This window comes from Physella acuta, unplaced genomic scaffold (genome assembly GCF_028476545.2).
Source record: "Physella acuta isolate Inbredline_101_S28 unplaced genomic scaffold, ASM2847654v3 ptg001149l, whole genome shotgun sequence".
NCBI lineage: Eukaryota > Metazoa > Mollusca > Gastropoda > Physidae > Physella > Physella acuta.
In genome coordinates, this window is record NW_026732666.1 from 435,460 (window position 1) to 457,500 (window position 22,041).

General features: G+C 36.4%; 1 protein-coding gene across 1 annotated transcript; it reads right to left on the reverse strand.

The window, feature by feature from the left end:
• Positions 1–10,220: 10,220 nt before the first annotated feature.
• On the reverse strand, positions 10,221–12,679 carry LOC131956429 (uncharacterized). Its single transcript, XM_059320864.1, has 2 exons — positions 12,637–12,679; positions 10,221–12,273 (listed from the first exon to the last, which is right to left on the reverse strand). Exon 2 carries the CDS (start codon positions 11,940–11,942, stop codon positions 10,221–10,223), a length of 1,722 nt encoding a protein of 573 aa, XP_059176847.1. The 5' UTR covers positions 11,943–12,273; positions 12,637–12,679.
• Positions 12,680–22,041: the final 9,362 nt, after the last annotated feature.

Below are 22,041 nucleotides of genomic sequence, written 5' to 3' on the forward strand. Positions count from 1 at the left end.
TTTCCCTATATAATCTTTGTATTTTATGGGAAAAACAGGGAAATTTTAACACAATTTTTATGTTACTTAATGTCTGTACATCATGCTAAGTTTTTGCATACACTACTAAAGATGACTAGGCCGTATGGAAAAACTGTTGGTCAGACTCAAAGCCCTCGACGAGGGCTAAAAGATGATCTTGAGTGAAATTCTCCTTATATGAGATATATATATATATATATATATATATATATAAATAAATTGACGAACGATCCCCTTAATATTATGTGACGTCGTAGACCGACCATGGAGGGTAACAAAAAAACTTTATTCCCGTCGGAAACAGCCATTATAGTCGTTAAATAAGTTCATATAACGTAATCTATAATAATAGTTTCGCTGTCTGTCAAGAACGCTCTGTCTGACAAGAACGCTCTAGAGAAAACACAAGCAAAATAAAAACATGCACAGTAATTCGAAAAACGAAATATGACGTCGACACATTTAGCGTAGAGTAGAACATAATCTCAAACCAGAGAGTGCACACAGTAATATGACGTCATTGATTATCGCGTAAACATTGAAAAAAAGGAAATGTTGTCTAATCTAAATGGTTTGCGTGAAGAGTTTCTTGCATACAATTCTTCGGGTAGGGGCGAAGCCCCAACCCCCCCCCCCCCCCCTATGAACGTCTGAGCCCCCCCCCCTCCCCAACTCAAAAGAAATTTCTTCATCGATACTCTATAATAAAATTACCGCCTAATTAATGTGTCTAATCTAAAAAGTGGTTTTCTTGCAATGGGACGGTAGACATGTTTTTTTTTTTGGGGGGGGGGGGGGGGGGGGGGGGTGGAGGGGTGGGGGGTGTGTGTGTGTGTGTGTGGGGGGGGGGGGTGGTGTGTGGGGGTGGGGGGGGTGGTGTGTTGGGGGGTGGGTTGGTTTCAGTGTTTCTTTCAGACTTTTTCCTCCCCGGAGAGGGGTGGGGGGTACTTGAAATTTTCGGGGGCGGGGGTATAATTTTCTGGGAGGGGGCGGACACTGGAAAAAGTATATAATTATATTTCGTTGAATGGGACGGTAGACATGTTTTTTTTGGGGGTGGGGGTGGTGGAGGGGTGGGGGGGGGGTGGTGGTGTGTGGGGGTGGGGGTGGGGTGGTGTGTGTGGGGGTGGGTGGGGGGTGGTGTGTGGGGGGGTGGTGGGGGGTGGTGTGTGGGGGGTGGGTTGGTTTCAGTGTTTCTTTCAGACTTTTTCCTCCCCGGAGAGGGGTGGGGGGTACTTGAAATTTTCGGGGGCGGGGGTAGAATTTTCTGGGAGGGGGCGGACACTGGAAAAAGTATATAATTATATTTCGTTGAATGGGACGGTAGACATGATTTTTTTGGGAGTGGGGGGTGGGGGGTGCGAGGTGGGGGGTGGCGGGGGGGGGGTGGTGGGGGGGGGGGTGGGGGGGGGGTGTGTGTGGGGGGGGTGGGGGGTGGTGTGGGGGGGGGGTGGCGGGTGGTGTGTGGGGGGTGGGGGTGGGGGGGGTGTGTGGGGGGGGTGGGGGTGGGTGGTGTGTGGAGGTGTGTGTGTGGGGGTGGGGGGGGTGGGGTGGGGTGGTTTCCTCATCGATACTCTATAATAAAATTACCACCTAATTAATGTGTCTAATCTAAAAAGTGGTTTTCTCGCAATTTCTTTAATGCAATTCTTCGCGTAGTGGCTAAGCGCGACACCAGTGTTTCTTTCAGACTTTTTCCTCCCCGGAGAGGGGCAGGGGGGTACTTGAGTTTTTCGGGGGCGGGGTAGAATTTTCGGGAAGGGGGCGGACACTGGAAAAAGTATATAATTATATTTCGTTGAATGGGACGGTAGACATGTTTTTTTGGGGGGTGGGGGTGGGTGGGTGGGGGTGGGTGGGGGGAGGTGTGTGGGGGGTGGGGGTGGTGGGGGTGGGGGTGGGGGTGGGTGGTGTGTGGGGGGTGGAGGTGTGTGTGGGGGTGGGGGGGTGGGGGTGGGGGTGGTGTGTGTGGGGTGGGGGGGTGGGGGTGTGTGGGGGGGGGGGGGGGGGGGTGGGATGGTTTTAGTTTAGAGAAAAGAGACAGCACTATCAGCCTAGCGCCCGTTGTACCCTTCCTCAACGGGCCATTTATCTAGTTTCTTATATAAGCAAACAATATAAGTAAACAATGACATACGTCATACGTTCAGTTTTCAAGGGAGGTAACGTTTTTAAAATTATTATTTTTCAAATAATTGTATACTATTTTAAACAGAAACAGAAAATGACGAAGTATAGCATTTGTTTTAGTACAAAATTAAGTTGTTAATTTAGTTAAGTATGTTAATTAAATTAATTAATTAATTTCAAAAGGCAATGTAATATAAACTATGAGATATACTGTTCATGAAACCTGTGTAGTTCTAATTCCATTTTAGTTATACATTGCGTACTTTCCAAAAATTCGATATGAATCTGCATGTAAATGACTAACAAAAACATTTTTTCTAAAGTTAGCATTACTGTTTAAATTAAACTTATTAAACTTATTAAAGCACTCCACACCCAATCCATCGCTAAATAATTAAGTATTCAAATTCTCAAATGCCTTTTAAAAACCTAAGCGAAGCTAGGCAGTATGCCTAGTTAAAATATAAACCCTGGGCTTCATCAATAACATCATAAGGATTTTCACTCGTCACGCACGTTGCTGTAAGGGAAACAGTGGCCGTAACATCTCTATGTGTGGCTTCTTGTTGACGTCCTCTGGTTGCTGGTTGTGGGAACATGTCTGAGCTTGTATTGGCTGGTAGTAGATTAACTCTCTCACGTGACATCAGATAACCGTCATCGTCAGTGGGGAAACTTGGCATTTGTATGTCATTTGATGTCTCTATAGTGGCTGAGTCTTTTGGTTTTGATGACTTTGTACATTCAAAGAAACACATTGCTGTTTTGAAAATTAAAATAAAATAGATAATTGCTTTAAATTGGTAATAACACTGGATTCTTGTTTAAGATATTATGTTAAAAAGAAGTAAACGTTTACCTTTAGATTTACGAGTAAAATTTATTATTACAGCAATACAACCACCTACAGCAACCAGACCTGCAGCCAAACCGACCCATTTGTTATAACTGCTAAAAGTATTATTGTCCTCTCTTTTCTCATCTGTAATTTCTGGTAGTGTATTTATGAAATATTTAGACAAAGTCACCTGGTTTAACATATATTTTCTGTTTTTAATAGCATTACAATAAACAATTAAATGATGAATCTTTCATAAAAAAGACTTAATAGATTCGAAAAGATTGGCTTCCATTTTTTAACATTATTCAAGACAACAACTAGTGGTAATAAGAATGACACCAATCGTGTTTAACTTTATGAGTGTAATCATTTTTATACTAATACCACAGTCAAACAAACATAATTTTATTACAGGTAAAGTGGAATAAGAAATGAACGAGGTAAAATAAAAACACCCTATCCTTAAAACATTGCTAATTTTTTTTTTTTATAACTTATACATACTATTTCTTCAAAATGTACAGTTGAAATCAAAATTCTATTTTAATACAAAAAGTTGCTGTCAAAAACTATGACGAGAAATACAAATTGTATTTTGTTAAATTTATTTAATGGGGTTTTTACCCGACATTTAAGGTAAAAGGCAACAAGAATGGAGGACGCAGTTGAATTTGTTTCCTACACACTTGACTGCTATCGGGTTTTTACTATATTTAAATAGATAGGAGTGGCCTACGTCCATGTAACGTCTTATTCAGGTAAATGGCGCCCGTTATTCTTTTTATGTTAGCTGAAACATTCCTTTAGTTCACCTGGCGATTTTTCATCAGTAGAACTGTCATGTTTTATTTTCTTAAATTGACTGATAATATTACTGATACCAGTGTGTACAGTTATGAGACATGTTCTATCTAAATTATGAGCCACAATATGACTATAATGAAAGACACCACAGTGTACTATATAGACAAACAAACTATAAATATAGTTGGAGATTTAAAAACAGCATCAAGAAATGACTTAGAAAAATACGAGCGTTACGTTTTATATACTGAAGTTATTTAAAACATACTAAAATATCAATCGCTACATAATGAATAAAATCAAAGTTAATTAACAGACAATTCTTTAATATAATGTGCAAAAAGGGCCAAATAATTAAAATATTTCTCCATACATTTATATTACCTTCAGTACAGAGCGGAGGTTTAAACCCTGCCACACAACCTCCATCACACGTACCGTCCTTATGGTTACAGCTGTCTTTGGTAGAACAGTTCACACTACAAGAGTTTTGGCAGTCAACACCCCATGTACCTGCACTACACTCTGAGATAGATTTATCTCAAAATATATTTTACTACCTTGTTGTTGTTCAGCTGAACACAACAAACATTAGTTCAAACATTAGAATTTAACGGTAATAATAATTGTGGGGTTTAAAATAAATACATTTTCTCTCACCTGTCTGACACCCTTCAAATGTGTAGCCTGGAGCACAGCCAGATGGACAGGTACCAGTGTCCACGTGACATTGTTCATTGTTGACACACTTACATTCTTTAGTACAGTCTAGGCCGTATTTGTTCTCTGGGCATATGTTGACTGGAAAAATACAAGCGTCGACATTAAGCAACTAGTAGACAAACATTATCTCATTATTTAGACAATTTTAGAGTTTTTATCAATGACGTATTCTAACAGTCACAATAGGACTTAAAATAGAGTTTAGTTTTATAACTTGCACTCAATTTAAGTAGTTTCAAAGAAAATTCGTGGTTTTGATCAAAGACACATGAGCAACAAGTTAATTATTTTAGTTAAAAACATTTAACTATGCTGCAAACCTCCATAAATCTCGGCCTCACAAAAACTTAAAAAGTCTACATCCAATGTGACGTTGACACGAGTAACATCACGTGATCCTGATACAACAGTGTGGACTAGTAACAATGCCTCAGGTGCCGTGTATGTGAACACTTGGTCACCTTTGTTGTTCCAACTTGTTAGTGTAAACCCACTGATTCTATCCGGGCAACAAGTTGTTGTTGCTACAAGAGAAAAAGATTGATAAATATTAGTTAACATTTATATGGAGACATTTTAAAAATTAATTATCTATTCAAAGATATTTAATTCCAAGTAAGTGGTGGTATCATTTATCCCAGCCCGGTTTTAGGAAGTAGAGCGAGGATTGCAGATCAGTTTCTTTTAGGCATCTCTTCGGGGGGAGGTCTGCCGCCCACCTCCACCGAAAGAAATGGTATTTATATAGAAAACATATACTGTTATTATTGTCCCTCCCCCATGAAAATATCTACTGCCCCCTTCCCTCGAGAAGAAACTGGAAGAAACACTTTTGCAGATGTTAGCGAATGTAACCCATAGCAAAGATATATTGTAACGCTGTTTTAATGTTTTGAGAGCAACATCAGTTACAAGTGCAGCTGTTTCTGATTTTTAAAAATACCACAGTACTTTTCTTCAGTATTATAATTTACGTTTTGAGAGAAATTATTCATTTATAATATTTAATTCTGTTGTTTAAACAAGTGTGTCTAATTTCTGTATGTTATAACACTGTGTCATTTCCTCAGACGTTGTGAATGTATAAGTCCTAAAATTTCAGTAAGCCCGTACCGTCGACCATCTTGTCTTACGTTAACACATTCTAAGTTGTTGTTAATACATTTTAGGGTTAATTTCGTCGCCTAGGTTTGACTTGTTGGCTCCTCTCTATACTGTAATTCCCCTCTTATTCTGAAACACTAGGGAGTGCACTAACGAATACACATACATTTTCTGTTTACATTATGGCGACTTGGACATAGGGACAACACTAATTATAATACAGACCGAACAAATAGAGAGACGGCCCGACCATTGCTGAACTAGTCATCTTTATTGAGGCGAATTGAGATCTGCTTTAATTTATTTGCGTCAAGATGCGTACAGATCCACAACGGTTCACAAGACGAGCTATACACTTTGCGGCCAATACTTAGAAAGTTATTTATCTCCTTGTTTCTAGGGGTGGGGTGGTGGTTCTCGGCACAGTTATCAAATCATTAAGACTAACATAGCTTTTCAAATGGATTTTGTGGTGTATTCCCATCGTGGCTTATACAACCACTGAAGTATCGGCCAGTTGAACAAGTAGCCTATAATTACCAACATTTATTCCATCAAAAAGGAAAAAGAGAAAGGTGGTACACGACTATAAACTACTAAAATAAATGACCACAGAAATAGGACTGTTCGAATTGTCGCCTGTGCGAAATGATGTGTTGATATTAAGCAGGACGAATGCTTTTGTCGGGTCTACGACAAATTCCCGAAAGACACTTGCCCGAATGCCGTTTGCCCGACGACCGATTTCACGGGTATTCGGGCATTTGTCGCATTTGGGCAAGTGTCTATTCGGGCATTTTTCTCATTCGGGCAAGTGTCTATTCGGGCATTTGTCGTATTCAGGCAAGTGTCCATTCGGGCATTTGTCGTATTCAGGCAAGTGTACATTCAGGGAAAACGTCACACTCCATATATATCGGTCCACAACGAAGAAAAAAGCTTGTGTGGTCTAAACACAAAAAACATAAGCATGCTATGAATCTATGGAATTATGTTCAAAAAGGAAATACTCACGATTATTATCCCATCGACTGTACAAAACATATCTGTTGACACGGTATTCTTCGCCACTAAAGTTTACTGTCCAGTAATGTGGCAGACCTCCAGTCTTTTCCTTTGTATGCATACAGGAACCCTTGTGCCAGTCTCTATTTCTGTTTCCATCTACAGCATTAGAAGCGTTAGAACTTCCACCATAGTCAGTATCCGTACTGTCTTGACTTGCAGATTGTTTAACAGCAACGTTTCTTCCTATAATGTATTTTATGAATCCGATTTCATAATTTATTATGACAGAAGCGATTTCATGTACACAATTAACAAATGAAATGATGTCATGCTAAAACGTTCAAGTTACCTCCACTGATATAAACATTGCAGACTTTCTTTACATTTCCCCCTTTTAAAACAAGACGTGTCATAGTTATTGTTGTCCGACATCTGAACTCAATCGTGTCCTGGCTGATAGCAAATTGGTAAATAGAGTCACACGTAGAGTTTCCGTCAATTATGATGATGTTCATGTTTGACATGGGATATTTTACTGAAACAAAATTTACAGTCAATTTGGAAAATGCAATATTATTTCACAATATTTTGATGAAATAAAACATTATTCTAGGTGTCATAATACATTAATTAGAACCTTCTGATCAACAATTTTCAAGGTAGAGCGTTGTTTGTATAATAACAAAGGGAATAAAAAATCCATTGTAGCTTTAGCATATTTAAGCTGAGCACATGTTGCACTTACTTTATGTAACTAGGCTCAATATCAGGATAATTTAACAAATTATAAAATTAGCCCTTCATTTCCCAGTTTTATAAGCAATTGTTGCTAGTGAAACTGGTTGGCTGATTTGTAAAACGTTATACATACAATCCCAACTTTAATTATAGATATTAAATATAAAACAAAATACCAGAAACATAAATGATGATTTAAAAAAAAATATAACATTTCTTTAAACCGCAAACATTTAATTTAGAAAAACACTTTATGAATAATAAATTACCGCACCTCCGCTTTGTTTGGTATTTACTAATGTTTTGATTTTGAATTCTGCAGTAATACATTACTTATTGCAATGCATATTGTGAAAAATGTATGGTATTATTACATATCTAGTATAGAAACTGGACGTCACTTTCAAACTTTAGCAGATAACGATTTAGATCACTGACGTCATAAGACTAGTTCAATACTTACTATCCTGATTGAATTGTACCCAGAGGAAGGTGAAAGGATAGGAAATGTTCCAGGAGACTTTAATTGTGTTACCATCCATTAAAGCATTACACGATAGGCCTTCACGAGGTGATTTGACTGTATACATCTTCGCTAAATTTTCTGGAAAACAAATATTATTTACTTGACATTTAATCATTACATTTTACTATTGTTATGTCCGACCTCCGACAGCCGCGGAGGAAGCGGACGCCCCAGGTTCGTTTGGTATGGTACCGATAGAAGACGTTGTAACGGAATCTCAACAACTTGCCGTGAGCTCGTTAATGCAGTCTAGGGGTAAAACACGACAAATCGAAGAGACTCACACGACTTAAACTATGAATACCTTTTTAATTTATGTACAAGATAATGACACTAGGTAAGATCAAAATGTACAGATTCTCAGTGTAATATAAATAAACTCAACTCCAACTTACAGTTTGAGAAAAATCACAATACATCACAGCTGTGATAAATCATTACTACACACAACTGAATTGGCCTCATAATAATTACAACAAAAGACCAAGGAGAGACAATTTGCCTCTACAACAATAGAAATCCTTATACAGGTTAAACTATCACCGATAGTCAAAAAGGTGTAATACTACACCAGAACACAAATTCAGTAAACTACAACTAGTCACATAATTCCTTATACAAAAGGTGAAATCATGTCACAAAATAACAATACTGCAAAATGGCGTACCTAACCACAGGCACACCTCTCCTGGTCCCTAGGTCAATCTGGCGGCCTCTGAACTTGAGAATCCCGTGATTAAATACAACTCAGAGTAAGGGGAAATAACTCAAAAGTCTTACGACTATTGATTGAGGGTCAGTCAAGGATTCTCATGGTCGCAAGACCATTGGTTGACAATTCTCCCAAGGACAAATACATAGCTCAGGAGATTAAATTTACATAAAGCAAAACAGACCTAAGTAGGTCACATCCCCTCCCTTTTAGAGAGGCATTTTTGTTACACAAAAATGGCAATCACTACATGGAACAAATCTGACACAAAAAATGTCCAATTATAGTAACAAAATTTCTATGTCAGGAAAAAACATCCTTAAGAATTAAAGGGAAACAATTCACCTTTTTACAATTTACCAAAGGGAAACAATCCTTCCCAAAATAATAATACATCAAAGTTCCTCATGCAAAGGAAACAAAACATATCCATCTGGATATAATATGTGGGAAACTTACAACTTAATTCCTTTATTTAAATGTCCCACTACAACATCAACTGAATAATGTGGTACATTTTTATAACAACTCAATGCACATTATACAAAACCACCTTTAAATAAGGTTCATTTGAAAATAACAGGCATTTTCAACAAGTTATCAGTTTCGTACAAAACGTACAATCCTGATCTAATTGAAAGCTTGGAACTCCAGCCACCAGGCTACAGTTTAATCAACCATAACAAATATTTGCAAAATGGTTATAACTAACCAAAAAAAATTCACAAGATCAAGGTGAACATCAAAAGTTGTTTTACATTCTTGACAAACAGTCAGCTACAATGTTGTCAGTTCCTTTAATATGGGAAATAACCAGATTAAAATTTTGGAAAAATAGACACCATCTTAAAATTCTATTGTTATTCTGTCCCAACTTAGTGGTGAACTTAAGAGGATCATGGTCAGAAAATACCATGACTGGATTGATGGAAGAGGTGACATAGACTTCAAAATGTTGTAAGGACAAAACCAAAGCTAAAGCTTCTTTTTCAATAGTGGAATAATTCTTTTGATTCTCATTTAACTTTCTAGAGAAAAAGGCTATTGGATGGTCGATCCCTCGGTCGTCTTCCTGGAATAAGACTGAGCCAATGGCTAAATTGCTAGCATCAATGGCAAGTTTAAAAGGCTTGCTGAAATCTGGTGCAGCCATAACAGGAGCATTAGATAAAAATGACTTAATGGTCAAAAAGGCTTCATGACATTTAGTTGACCATTCAAACTCAACACCCTTTTTCAATAAGGCCGTAAGTGGTTCAGCTACAGCTGAAAAGTTTTTACAAAACCGCCTATAGTAATCTGCCATCCCTAAGCATGGAGGGTAAAGTTTAAACTACCTGTGAGAATGTCTGATTCTCATTAGAAGATAAATGTTCAAGATGGTCTTCTAAATGGGCCAAAAATTTAGTATTTAACAATTTTGGGGCCTTTAACAATTTAAGAGTAGCATCATCAAATTTACTAGAAATACTTATATGTAACATAAACTTAGCTGTGGAGAAAGAGATAGTGAGTTTACAAGATAAACCAGTTGTTTCTTTCTCCGGTCTGGGAAGAGGTGGCGCAGTCCTTGGTAATCTTGTTAAATGCTTCGTCTAGCACACGAATCGGTCTCATCGGCCTTGGGAAATATTTTGACTGGGATTCCCAACCAACTGACAGTTCTTACAATGTCTGCAATAACGGGTGTCATCGTTGTGCATTCTCGGCCAAAAGAACAGTTCATTTTCACCGTCGGGGTCTGTAGAGAACGGGTTCTGAACTTCCTGGGGGTGGACTTTGCTTCCCGCTAGGTCATTCCCTAGAAGCAGGTGTACTCCTGGGACAGGTATGGAATCTATCACCCCAAGGATAACATCTCCTTGGATGAGCTGATGTCTCAAGTTGAACTTATGTAGTGGAACTACTGTTGGTTCAGCTCCCACTCCTTGAATGATGGTGACATCACCGGTGTTGGTTTCTGGAGCGATGTTCAATGAGTCTCTCAGCAAAAGTGACTGAGAAGCCCCAGTGTCTCTTAGGACTACGATGTTCCGCGATGATGTTGGGTCTCCAGGGTTGCTGATGACAGCATCTGTCATGAATGATGTGAAGCCAACAGTTCTCGATTCTTCACAATTGGTTGCTGCTGATGTAACCGGTTGGTGAAGAGGATAGTCATAAGATGACTGGACGAAAGAGGTGGGCACTTCATTACCTCCCTGTGGACACGCTGGTGTAGGGTCATCACGACGGGCGAGGTTCACCTTTGGACTTGCTTGATGGGGGAGAGCGTTACGAGATGTTCGTATATACTCTCTGTTATCTCGCTGTCGCAGGAAACAGTTCTTGATGATGTGCCCAGGCTTGGAACAATAGTGGCAGATCAGTCGCCTGGCTGTGACTCTGGGTATCTGTGTTGATTGACGAGATCTCAGCAACTGGCCAGCAGAGGGATTGTTGCTGATGAGAGGTAGTACTGGATTGTATTTGGTACCAGAACCCTGTGACTTCTTATGCACCAGCTCGTATGTATCAGCTGATTCTGCTGCCCTTTTGATGTCTGTTATTCGGTTATCCAAGATGTGTAGTCTGATCTCTTCAGGTACTGCGTTGAGGAAATCTTCTCTTAGTATCAGACTTCTGAGTTTGTCGAAGTCGTTGACATTCTCAGAATGGAGCCATCTTGAAAAGACTTTTTCTTTTTCAAAAAGGAACTCAACATAGGTTTGGTTCTGTTGTTTCCTAATTTTTCTGAACTTAATTCTGTAGGCTTCTGGAGTTATTTCGTAAGCCTTCAGAATGGCAGCCTTGACCTTTTTGTAATCTGATTGGACTTCGCGAGAGAGTGCCTGGTATGTGGTGGCAGCCTTACCAATTAAAACAGTGCTTAGTAACGTTGTGACTACGTTACTAGGCCATTGACAACTTTCAGCCATGTTCTCAAATGTATTAAAAAATACGACAAGATCTGACTCCTCAAACTTAGGGACTAATTTGCAAAACTGGGCCAATGTTTGGGCCACAGACAACTGAGAAGGACCTTCTGACTTTGAACTACTGCCAATAATACCAAACTCATATTCTAACCGCTTCATCTGAACTTCTCTTTCTAACTTTAGTCTGGCCTCAAACTCCCTATCAACAATTTCCACTTCCCGTGCCAAAACTTCAGAAAGAAGACCCTCATCTAGCATGCCTTCATTAATGAAGTAAACAATAACTTTGTCCTTCAACACCCTAGAGGTCTGAGTAACAATATAGTCCAGGTTTAACTTTTTGACAACTGTTATCAACTCTTTCCTACTTAAGTTCTCAACTGCTTCCACAGTAGGACTTAACAACAAAGCCTCCATAGCTAACAAGTAACAATGTTTACTTTCAACTGATAACAAAAACAACTACTCAAGAACTAGTTCAACTTCTTCGAACTACTGACCAAACTCTTGATCACAAACTCAAACTAGTGCCAAACTTGCACACAAATCAAAATACCGGTCGAGCCCTCACTTGTTATGTCCGACCTCCGACAGCCGCGGAGGAAGCGGACGCCCCAGGTTCGTTTGGTATGGTACCGATAGAAGACGTTGTAACGGAATCTCAACAACTTGCCGTGAGCTCGTTAATGCAGTCTAGGGGTAAAACACGACAAATCGAAGAGACTCACACGACTTAAACTATGAATACCTTTTTAATTTATGTACAAGATAATGACACTAGGTAAGATCAAAATGTACAGATTCTCAGTGTAATATAAATAAACTCAACTCCAACTTACAGTTTGAGAAAAATCACAATACATCACAGCTGTGATAAATCATTACTACACACAACTGAATTGGCCTCATAATAATTACAACAAAAGACCAAGGAGAGACAATTTGCCTCTACAACAATAGAAATCCGTATACAGGTTAAACTATCACCGATAGTCAAAAAGGTGTAATACTACACCAGAACACAAATTCAGTAAACTACAACTAGTCACATAATTCCTTATACAAAAGGTGAAATCATGTCACAAAATAACAATACTGCAAAATGGCGTACCTAACCACAGGCACACCTCTCCTGGTCCCTAGGTCAATCTGGCGGCCTCTGAACTTGAGAATCCCGTGATTAAATACAACTCAGAGTAAGGGGAAATAACTCAAAAGTCTTACAACTATTGATTGAGGGTCAGTCAAGGATTCTCATGGTCGCAAGACCATTGGTTGAGGTTCTGCCAGGGATTAAACTTACAATCACCTGATGTGACAGCGTTCAGTTGACCGGGTTGTACCAGTGAACTGACAATTCTCCCAAGGACAAATACATAGCTCAGGAGATTAAATTTACATAAAACAAAACAGACCTAAGTAGGTCACACTATTTGGTTATGTGTGTTGGAAATCTATAAATATACGATTTAGGTTTTCTAAATCTTTCTGTCTATTTATTTTGGCTCAGTTAGCAAACGGAATGAGGCACCGACATAGAATGCGCTACGAGATAACTTGGACGAAAGATCGGTTTCTGCCATCTTTAGAAATGAGCGCAGCTGTTCACCGCCTTATACAGCCCATACGTAGAAAAAAATATTAGGTTTTGCCCAATGATACTTTGTGGATCAGTTGATGGCACACCAAAGGCAAATAAAGATATATTTTCTCTTTTGAGATTTATTGAAAAATAAAAGAGTTAAAACAATAAATAACGTATTTCTCTATTTCTTAAGGAAATTTTCAAAAAAGGCAACAATTAGAGCTAAGACCAATGGTACATGTAGGTGACTAACACTTTATATGGAGCGAAAAATTATTATTATTGACAGAGAAAAACTAAAGTTTTCCTAATCTAGTGAAAGGGATAAAAGCTAACCGCGAATAGCGACGCCTTGTATCATTTATTAACTATTTAAGCCAGTAATTATTTTCACGTTTTACCGGAATTATTTTTTTTCACTACCACTGCGGCTAAACGACCCATATGTTTTTACCCATTAATTTAAACCCACACATTATTGATAAAAATTAATCGTAATTAAATGCCCTACACACTGATATATATTTTAAGTAACTATTTATTTATCGAAGAAAGATAATTTCTTAGTTTTAAAGAAGAAAAAATAAAGAGTTGCTTTTTTTCAGGCAAAAAATACGCTGCTGTCGGGAAATTTAATAATAAAAATTACTTTTCATGAGTTCTTATTCTTAATAAACCGGGAGTGATCTCCCCTAAACTTTCTCGAATATTCTTATATAAAATAACAGAGGATGGGAACTCGGGCTATAGACATGATTTTAATCCATTTTAAATACTTAAAGTTTTAAAAATAGAATAAAATCTCGTAGACAAATTAATTGCACACCAAGTGAACGCCAAATAAAAAAATGCATAATAGTGCGCAATATTATTAGTACTTTTAAAATTTACATTAGTTTTTTTAAAAAATTGGAAGTAGCGTAAAGTACTACTTCCAGTCAACGGAAATTACTCAAAATTTAACAGAAGGTAGAGAATTAGATTTTTTACTTACTTGTGAAATTTCATTTATCTATCTGAAATAGTACCCAAGTTATAGGCTTTTGAAAAATTCAAAGTAGGAAAAGTACCACTTCCGGTTATCGGAAATCGCTCAAAAGTTGATACGGATCTACAATTTCAATAAAATACGTATATATGAAAATTCATCAATCTAGCTGTAACGGTACTCAAGTTATCGTGTTTACACACAGACAGACAGACACACACACAGACACACAGACATACGGACAAGATTGCAAAATTATGTTTTTCCGTATCAGTGAGGTGTAAAACGTCGAGATTTGTAAAAATCTCGATTTCTCTATACTTTCTCTATACTTCGTATATACGAGAAAGTAACAAGTGTGCTTCATGTTTTTACTTCCTCGCAGTGGCGTAGCAAGGATCGTTTCATGTGGGGGAGGGTTTCAAATTTTTTCAGCATGTATACATATATATATATATATATATATATATATATATATATATATATATATATATATATATATATATATATAGCCTTTCTCCTTTCAGGTGGTGAGGTGGCAAGGGGGAGAAATAAAATTAAGTTAAGAACCATTGCTCTAAGCTCTTTTGATTTTCTTCTTTTTATGTTTCGGTTTCCTAGGGAGCATAGGCGTAGGCAACACTTCGTCAACTCACCCTAATAATCCAGTCTCCACTTCTTTAAAGCAAACAATTTTCTTCAGGCATTTTTGTCCTCTTCATCACCGGCTTATTGATGATATTTACTGCTATTGTGCCCTAACCACCACTTTTTCCGTGCTCTTATTTCATTCTTCACTGTCTGTAATCTAGCTCAGAGCCATACAGTAAAAGACACTTCACATTTAGCTATACATCCTGAATGATTTTTTTTTGACAATGCACTTGAATTCCACATTGTTTTAGAGTGTGTTCAAACGCGTTTTATAGTTGCTGATTATTACAAACAGAACGTTATGTGTGGTGCCACTATCATTAATATAGTTATTACTGCTTCGTCAATCAGTACAACTCTTTCTGCACTTGTTGTTGACTGTGGACGAGAAGATAGCGCACATCTGCGAAATCCAAGACTTCGAGCTGTTAACATCCGTTGGATTCCAGTTTGTTTCCTCTAGCGTGTTTCGTTATACCACCGACCAGTCAACGAAATACCCATGTCGTATTCCAATGCGAACAATAAATGTTTCTGATAACTTGCTCTTGTAAGTCACTTGTATGACCTTATTCTAATAAACTTATAATCTAACTATGTACCATATCACAACTGAGATCGTTCCAAAAATAAATCATAAAAGACTCGTCTAAACAAATTAGCGCTTGCTACAAACCACCCTCTAACTCAGATCAGGCATATTTTTTTTTCTGACATTACTAATCAATTGTAAAAGGAAAACGCATCTTAATGGGAATTTAAAAAGAACAATATTATAAGAAAACAAAAAATAAATTTTAAGCTGAATATAATATAGCACAATAGTATGTAAGCGTGTGTGCGACAGTCCGGAAAAGGTAATAATTAAGTTTAATAAGAAAACTCAAACTTACGATACTGACAAGCAGGACCAAACCATTCACCGTCACACCTTGACCCATTGATGCAGGTACCGTCGTCTGTACATTTGTTGTTTGTACAGTGGCACTGGAGCTTACAGTCTTTGCCAAACCATCCATCCTCACATGCTTTGATTATATATATATATATATATATATATATATATATATATATATATATATATATATATATATATATATATATATATATATATATATATATATGAGCATTGTCGAAACTCGACTTATCACCATTGTGTAATATTTAAAGTTCATTTTTGTACTAAACTATAGAAAACTCAATATTAAATTTTCATCTTCATCTAATCGTTTTTACTACCGTAAAGTGAGCAGAAGGGGACGGCTGTAGACAGCTAGACTGAAATCTTGAGAGTCTCAAGTTCGAATCCTGGTTCAAATTGGAACGTTCCTAATGGGTTCGGGAAACAAAGGCGGGTGGGCATAGTGCTGATTACGCTAATCCATCATATGTTGAGATCTATGACGCAGAGGAACTCTTCTTCATCTGCCCCATGTGTCTTGTGCACGAATGGGAAATGATGATTAAATTTACCAATAGAGTCCTTGCACATGACGTCACGTCCGTTCGTGTATGTAAACATCCGCCATCGCGGTGTACAGATCTACATTCAAAATGGTGATCTGAGTTGTGAAAGGTTGTGATACTCGAAGTGGCAGATCTAAAGGGATTCCTTTATTTCGACTGCAAAGGGTTATATTAAACCGAGATGATATAGATCGACAGTTAACAGATAGTAGACGCCGTCAATATTTAGCCAATATTTATCGCCGCGGTGTGAGTGAAGCAGCGGCAAATAACATGCGAATCTGTTCTCGATACTTTGTTTCGGGTAAGGACAGTAAAATAATAAACTTCATTTTAATTATAAAAGAAAACTGTTAATAAGACAAATATGCTCGACCTTCACAAATACTAGTAGTAAAAGTCAAAGTCAAAAGTAATAATGAGAATAAATTGATTTAATTGTAATAATAGAATATTGATTTAATATTGAGATCTAGAATCCAGCTCTAAACATGGCGTAAACAAAATTCGGACCACATATCTAGATTCTAGATTTAGGGTGATTAGCTCCGCTGGGTAGACATAGAATCTAGAATCTACTTATTTAGTTAAATTTAATTACAAAATTTAGATCTACATTCGATTCAAAATACACCCATAATAAATCAAAAGTAATCAAAATAATAAAGTATTTAAGTGTCTCTAAATCTAAATTGTAGCTCTATAATCTAATCTTTTTTTTTAGCAAACGAAATTATCTGAAATTGAAATAGATTGTATGACTAGACTTAGATCTAGAATCTGCTACTTAAATTTATTAAAAGTTTATACAAGCATGTATTTGATATTATTGTAGTAGACGGCTTTAATAAATTACTAAGGCCTACCTCCTTTGCGTCTTTTTACAGTAATATGTGTCTGATACTGGACTGAGTTTAATTAAATTCAAATGCATATCTAGTAATTTGTCTACTAAGTTTATGTATCCTAGTAGTAGAATCTAGATGATACCAGCCAACCACATTATTATTATTTGGTTAATGATTAGGCTAATTTTTTTTAAATCCACTGTTTATAAAAGACACAAATCAAGCTACAAACATTATAAGTGAGATGGTTTAGAATAATAACAATGGACCCAGTCTACAATTGATACAATTGCAGGTCTACATAGGGCCTACAGTCTAGTAGTAGGCACCTAATTTGGAGCTAGTATACTAGTGTGTAGCTGTCCAGAGTTAAGATTCTTTGATGTAAAAAGGGACGGTATTAACTACTCTGCTTTAATGCTTTCCCCTGATAAGCCATGTGTGCTATAAATGACATCACATGACATGGAGGTGAGAAATGTTGTGGGGAGAGCAGTGGGATTTTCCCCTTTGTTCTCTCTGCTGGGCCCTGAGGGTCATAAATTATATAAGAAATACTATCTCTGTGGGGCTGGGTATCACAGAGGTGAGACAATATCAGGGGAGGGCAGTGGTGCTGACTTCTCTTTGGTCTCAACCATGCTATACCATGATGGTCATAAATTACATAGCATACTATCTCTGCGGGGCTAGGTTCTAAGAACAATAATCAATGTTACCTACAAAGGGATGAAGTTTTATGGTGGGCTAGAAAGAGGTGGGGGGGGGGGGGCTGGCCATCATGGAGGTTAAGAAATTTTGAGGGTGGAACATCAGTGTTAATGTGTCTGATCACTTCCCTACTGGATTATGAGGGTCTTACATTATATAACGTGCTACCCAAATTTTAGCCGTTGTAGTGTGGGTTTTGTAGGAGTTAAGTGGTCTCACGTTTGTTACAGTTACAATCGTGTGGTTGTAAAATATCTATTGCTACTAAATCTTGCACTTAACAGAGAATCTAGAATCTACATTAACCAGATCTAGATAACCTATAATATATTACTGCATTTTATCAGATTCGTCTACTAGAACTCTAAACGCAAAAAGTATTACTAACAGTATTTTTATTTAGAAATCTCGGCTGCATTTTTATATTATCCACGAAACTGTCAATTACAGTATAAGGATCTTCAATTCCTAAGAGTTCAAGTTATTTAACAAATTGTTGTTCTTTACATACAGTGAAAGCGTCCAGCGCTGACGAACATCTGATTGTGTTTACGTCCGGTGTACACCACCGTGGCGGCGGACGTTGGTATCACGTGATTTAGGTCACGTGTTTGCAAGGACTCTATATTATTTATGCTTATACTAAAGTCATAATAGCATATGGGCTTTATTTAAGTTCCGCCTAGTTCTCGTGCCCTGTATTTTATTCAAAAATAGCTGAAACAACTAGTTGAGGTCGAGAGAGGCTAATAGTTTCTTAAGTTAGAATAGAACGTCTATATGGGATGACAAATGTATTAGTTTTTGACAAATAAACAGTGAAAATTAAAACTTACTGACAGAATGCGAACGCAAGATTTGCAAACAGAAAACTAGAATAGGAAGTTTAATTTGCTTGATCATTGTCGCCTGAAAAACAACATAAATCTTCACCTGTATTACTAATATAAACAGTAGATGATTTTTTTACTAGTCTTGTGTTTTATATTAATAATTTTAAAAAATTATTAATTACCATTTAAACAGTTGCGATTTTATTAGTTTTAATAATTAAAATGAATTCGATAAGGTTAATTTAATTAAAACTTGAAGCCATATGAAATAAATTAAACTTACTTTGATAACATTAAATAAACGTGTTTTTCGTGATAGACAAATTAAATATACACTCAACTTTTTGCGTCGTGAAATTTGTTTTAGTGAACTTATCAAATTGTGAGCACAACACGTTTTTGGTTGAGTAATTAATGGGCAATTAGTCAGCAGCTATCTCCCCCACCTTCACCTCACCTTAAACGGATTCTATTTCAAACAGTAGCAAAAAAGTTTTTAAGGGAATGTCCACTTCTTTCTTAAGACGGACGTCATGTCACTTGGAAAAACGCTTAACATGACCACGCCCAAGAAAATGAAACTCAATAAATCCGGATTCTGTAAAGACAGAGATTTGAACTCCATAAGTATGTCAATGCTACTTAAGAATTACTAACACATTATCATTGAGGAAGCAACAGGAAGAGTGGGCTGACATTAACATATCTATATAGAGTCATTTCAAACTCATAATTTTTCAAGTCAATGCTGTCTCAAACTTTTCATTGTTGTAACCTTACATTTATAGTGAGAATTAAAAAACAAAAAATAACCAGTGTATTATTACATTTTTTCATTTTGTGTTTTTATGAATAGAGGGTTGGTAAAAAAGATTTGACTCCATCCACCTCCCCCCCCCCCCCGCCCCCCCCCAGATTCACTTCTTTCATCATCATCATTCCTTTATTGCTCTGGGGCCCCTGGGGAGCAAAGGGCTGCAACCACACATCTCCATAATATAATTTTCTGAGCTTTTGGTCTAAAATTATTTGAAATTATTTATGCTTGTGTTTAGAAACCATTAGACAGATTTGTCTTTTAACATACGCCGCTGCTTAGTATTATTAGACAGAGATAATTGTTGCATCTTTACTGCACTGGAATCCCCAAGAATTAATTTTACCATCTTCAGCATTGGTTTGATGATATTTTCTCCTTTGTGTGAGGTTTATTGAATGGCAATATCTAATACTACTTCATACGATGCTCGCACTAATGCTGTGATTTCTTGATGAAAACGTTCTGTTCGATCAAGTATCTGACGTTTGCAACTAGCTTCACGCCGACGAAAGAACTACATATCTTTTTGATGTTCCGAATGACTCGTCTCAAATTGACGTTTGGAAGTTTTCATAGACTCCTGACTAAGAACAAATTTGCACAGTACAAATTGTTTATTCTCTATTCCATTTCCAGTGATGTTAGTAATGCCGAATTTCAAATATTTTTCTAAATATTTGTTTTTTATTCATTGCAAGATCCCATGAAATTGTATTACTAGAAATAAAATAAAATCCAATAAATGAATTTGATTTTTTCTTAAATAATGAATCTCTCATACAAAAATCATCTTAATTGATTCGAAAAGATTTGCTTCCATTTTTTTCTTATGTTAGCCAGGACAATAACTAGCGATGAAAAAAGTACCATCAAACGTGTTTAACTTGATGAGCGTAGTTTTTTTTATGCTAATAACACAGTAAAACAAATATATTTTTCTTAAGGAATAACATGATACAAAAACCAACCGTAATCTTAAAACATTGCTAATTTTAAATTATATAATTATTTATAGAATAGGAAGTTTAATTTGTTTGATAAATGTCAACTGAAAAACAACATAAATATGTATACCTAGTAGAAACAATAGATCATTTTGTTAATCTGTATTTTATATTAATAATTTTAAAAATGAATAATTACAATCTAAATGGTTGCGAAATTATCATTTTCAATACATTAAATAAATTCGATAATTTTAATTTAGCATAATTAATTAAAACTAGACGCCATATGAAATAAATCTAACGTACTTTAACAACTTTATATAAACATGTTTTTTTTCGGGAGATTCAAATAAAATATAAATTCAACTTCTTGCTTTGTTGTGAACTTAATACATTCTGAGCAAAGATCATTCTTCGTGACGACTAATTAATCAGCAATTAATCATCAGTTATCTCTCCCTCCTCTGCCCGTACCTTAAGCGATTTTTTTTCTAAAGCAGTAATAAAGTAATGTTTACAGTGATAGTCCACATGCTGCTTAAATCATCAAGTCACTTGAAAGAGCGCTTAAACATTATCTCTGCGCAAGAAAAAACAATCAAACCAGGATACTGGTTATGACAGAGATTTGAACTCCATAAGTATGCAAACGCAAATTAAGTAATACTAACACCTTATCTGTCTAAATAGAAAACTTTAATCTGTTTAAACGCAATAAAATATATTTTAAACTGGGCATAACTTTAAGTTAACGTCAAGTTTCAAAAATAGGATTCTAAATTATAAAAGCTTTTGTAAGAAAAACCGTTTAAAATGTATATTTAATATCAATCAATTACCCCAGAAATACTCAAACAAGAAGCAAGAGGAAGTAAATTGCTGATATATTTGTATGCAAACATTGAAGTGTAACGTAATAACATAATTAACAACACCTTCTTGCTAGGTACTAGAATAATTTTTTTTTAGCTTCAGTCTTTTATAGCTTTGCTCTTACATACTGTTTTTGAAAGACACAAATCATCTATGATTTCCCGATTACACATTATTAAAAAAAGGATAAACACATTGACATTAACACAAAAAGTACAAAGTTAGATCCAAAACCACATGCGCGTTACCAAACTACCTTGAAAATATCATTATTAAGTTCAGTTGTTCTGCAGCTATATACTACATTATGTGTTTATTGGTCACGGAATTTTAAATAAGGAAACAAACGAACGTAGAAATTATTGTAGGAAAATGTCACTTTCAGTGGAGTAACCTGACACACTGGGATATTAAAAAAAAGCACAAAATATATTACATTTTATCATATAGTTCTTTAATGGGGAGAAGGTGGGTAAAAATGTCGGTAATAAGTTAAACTCCATTCAACTCCCTCCCCCCCCCCCCCCACCCTCTCACACAAATTCAATTTTTAGCCTATCTTTTTGGGTATACATAATAAGATAGTATCGGAATTTGCGTTTATTCTACAGTTATAAAAAGACAGTGATCAGCAACTGACACAAAAAAGACAAAGTTGAAGAATTGTTTTTGCATGGACATCGATGGCAAAATTATAAGATGGACGACATTATACAATACAACCCATGCAGCTGTTTTTATTTGACTAAATTGTATTGCCAACATTACATGAAAGTTAAAGGATATTTGA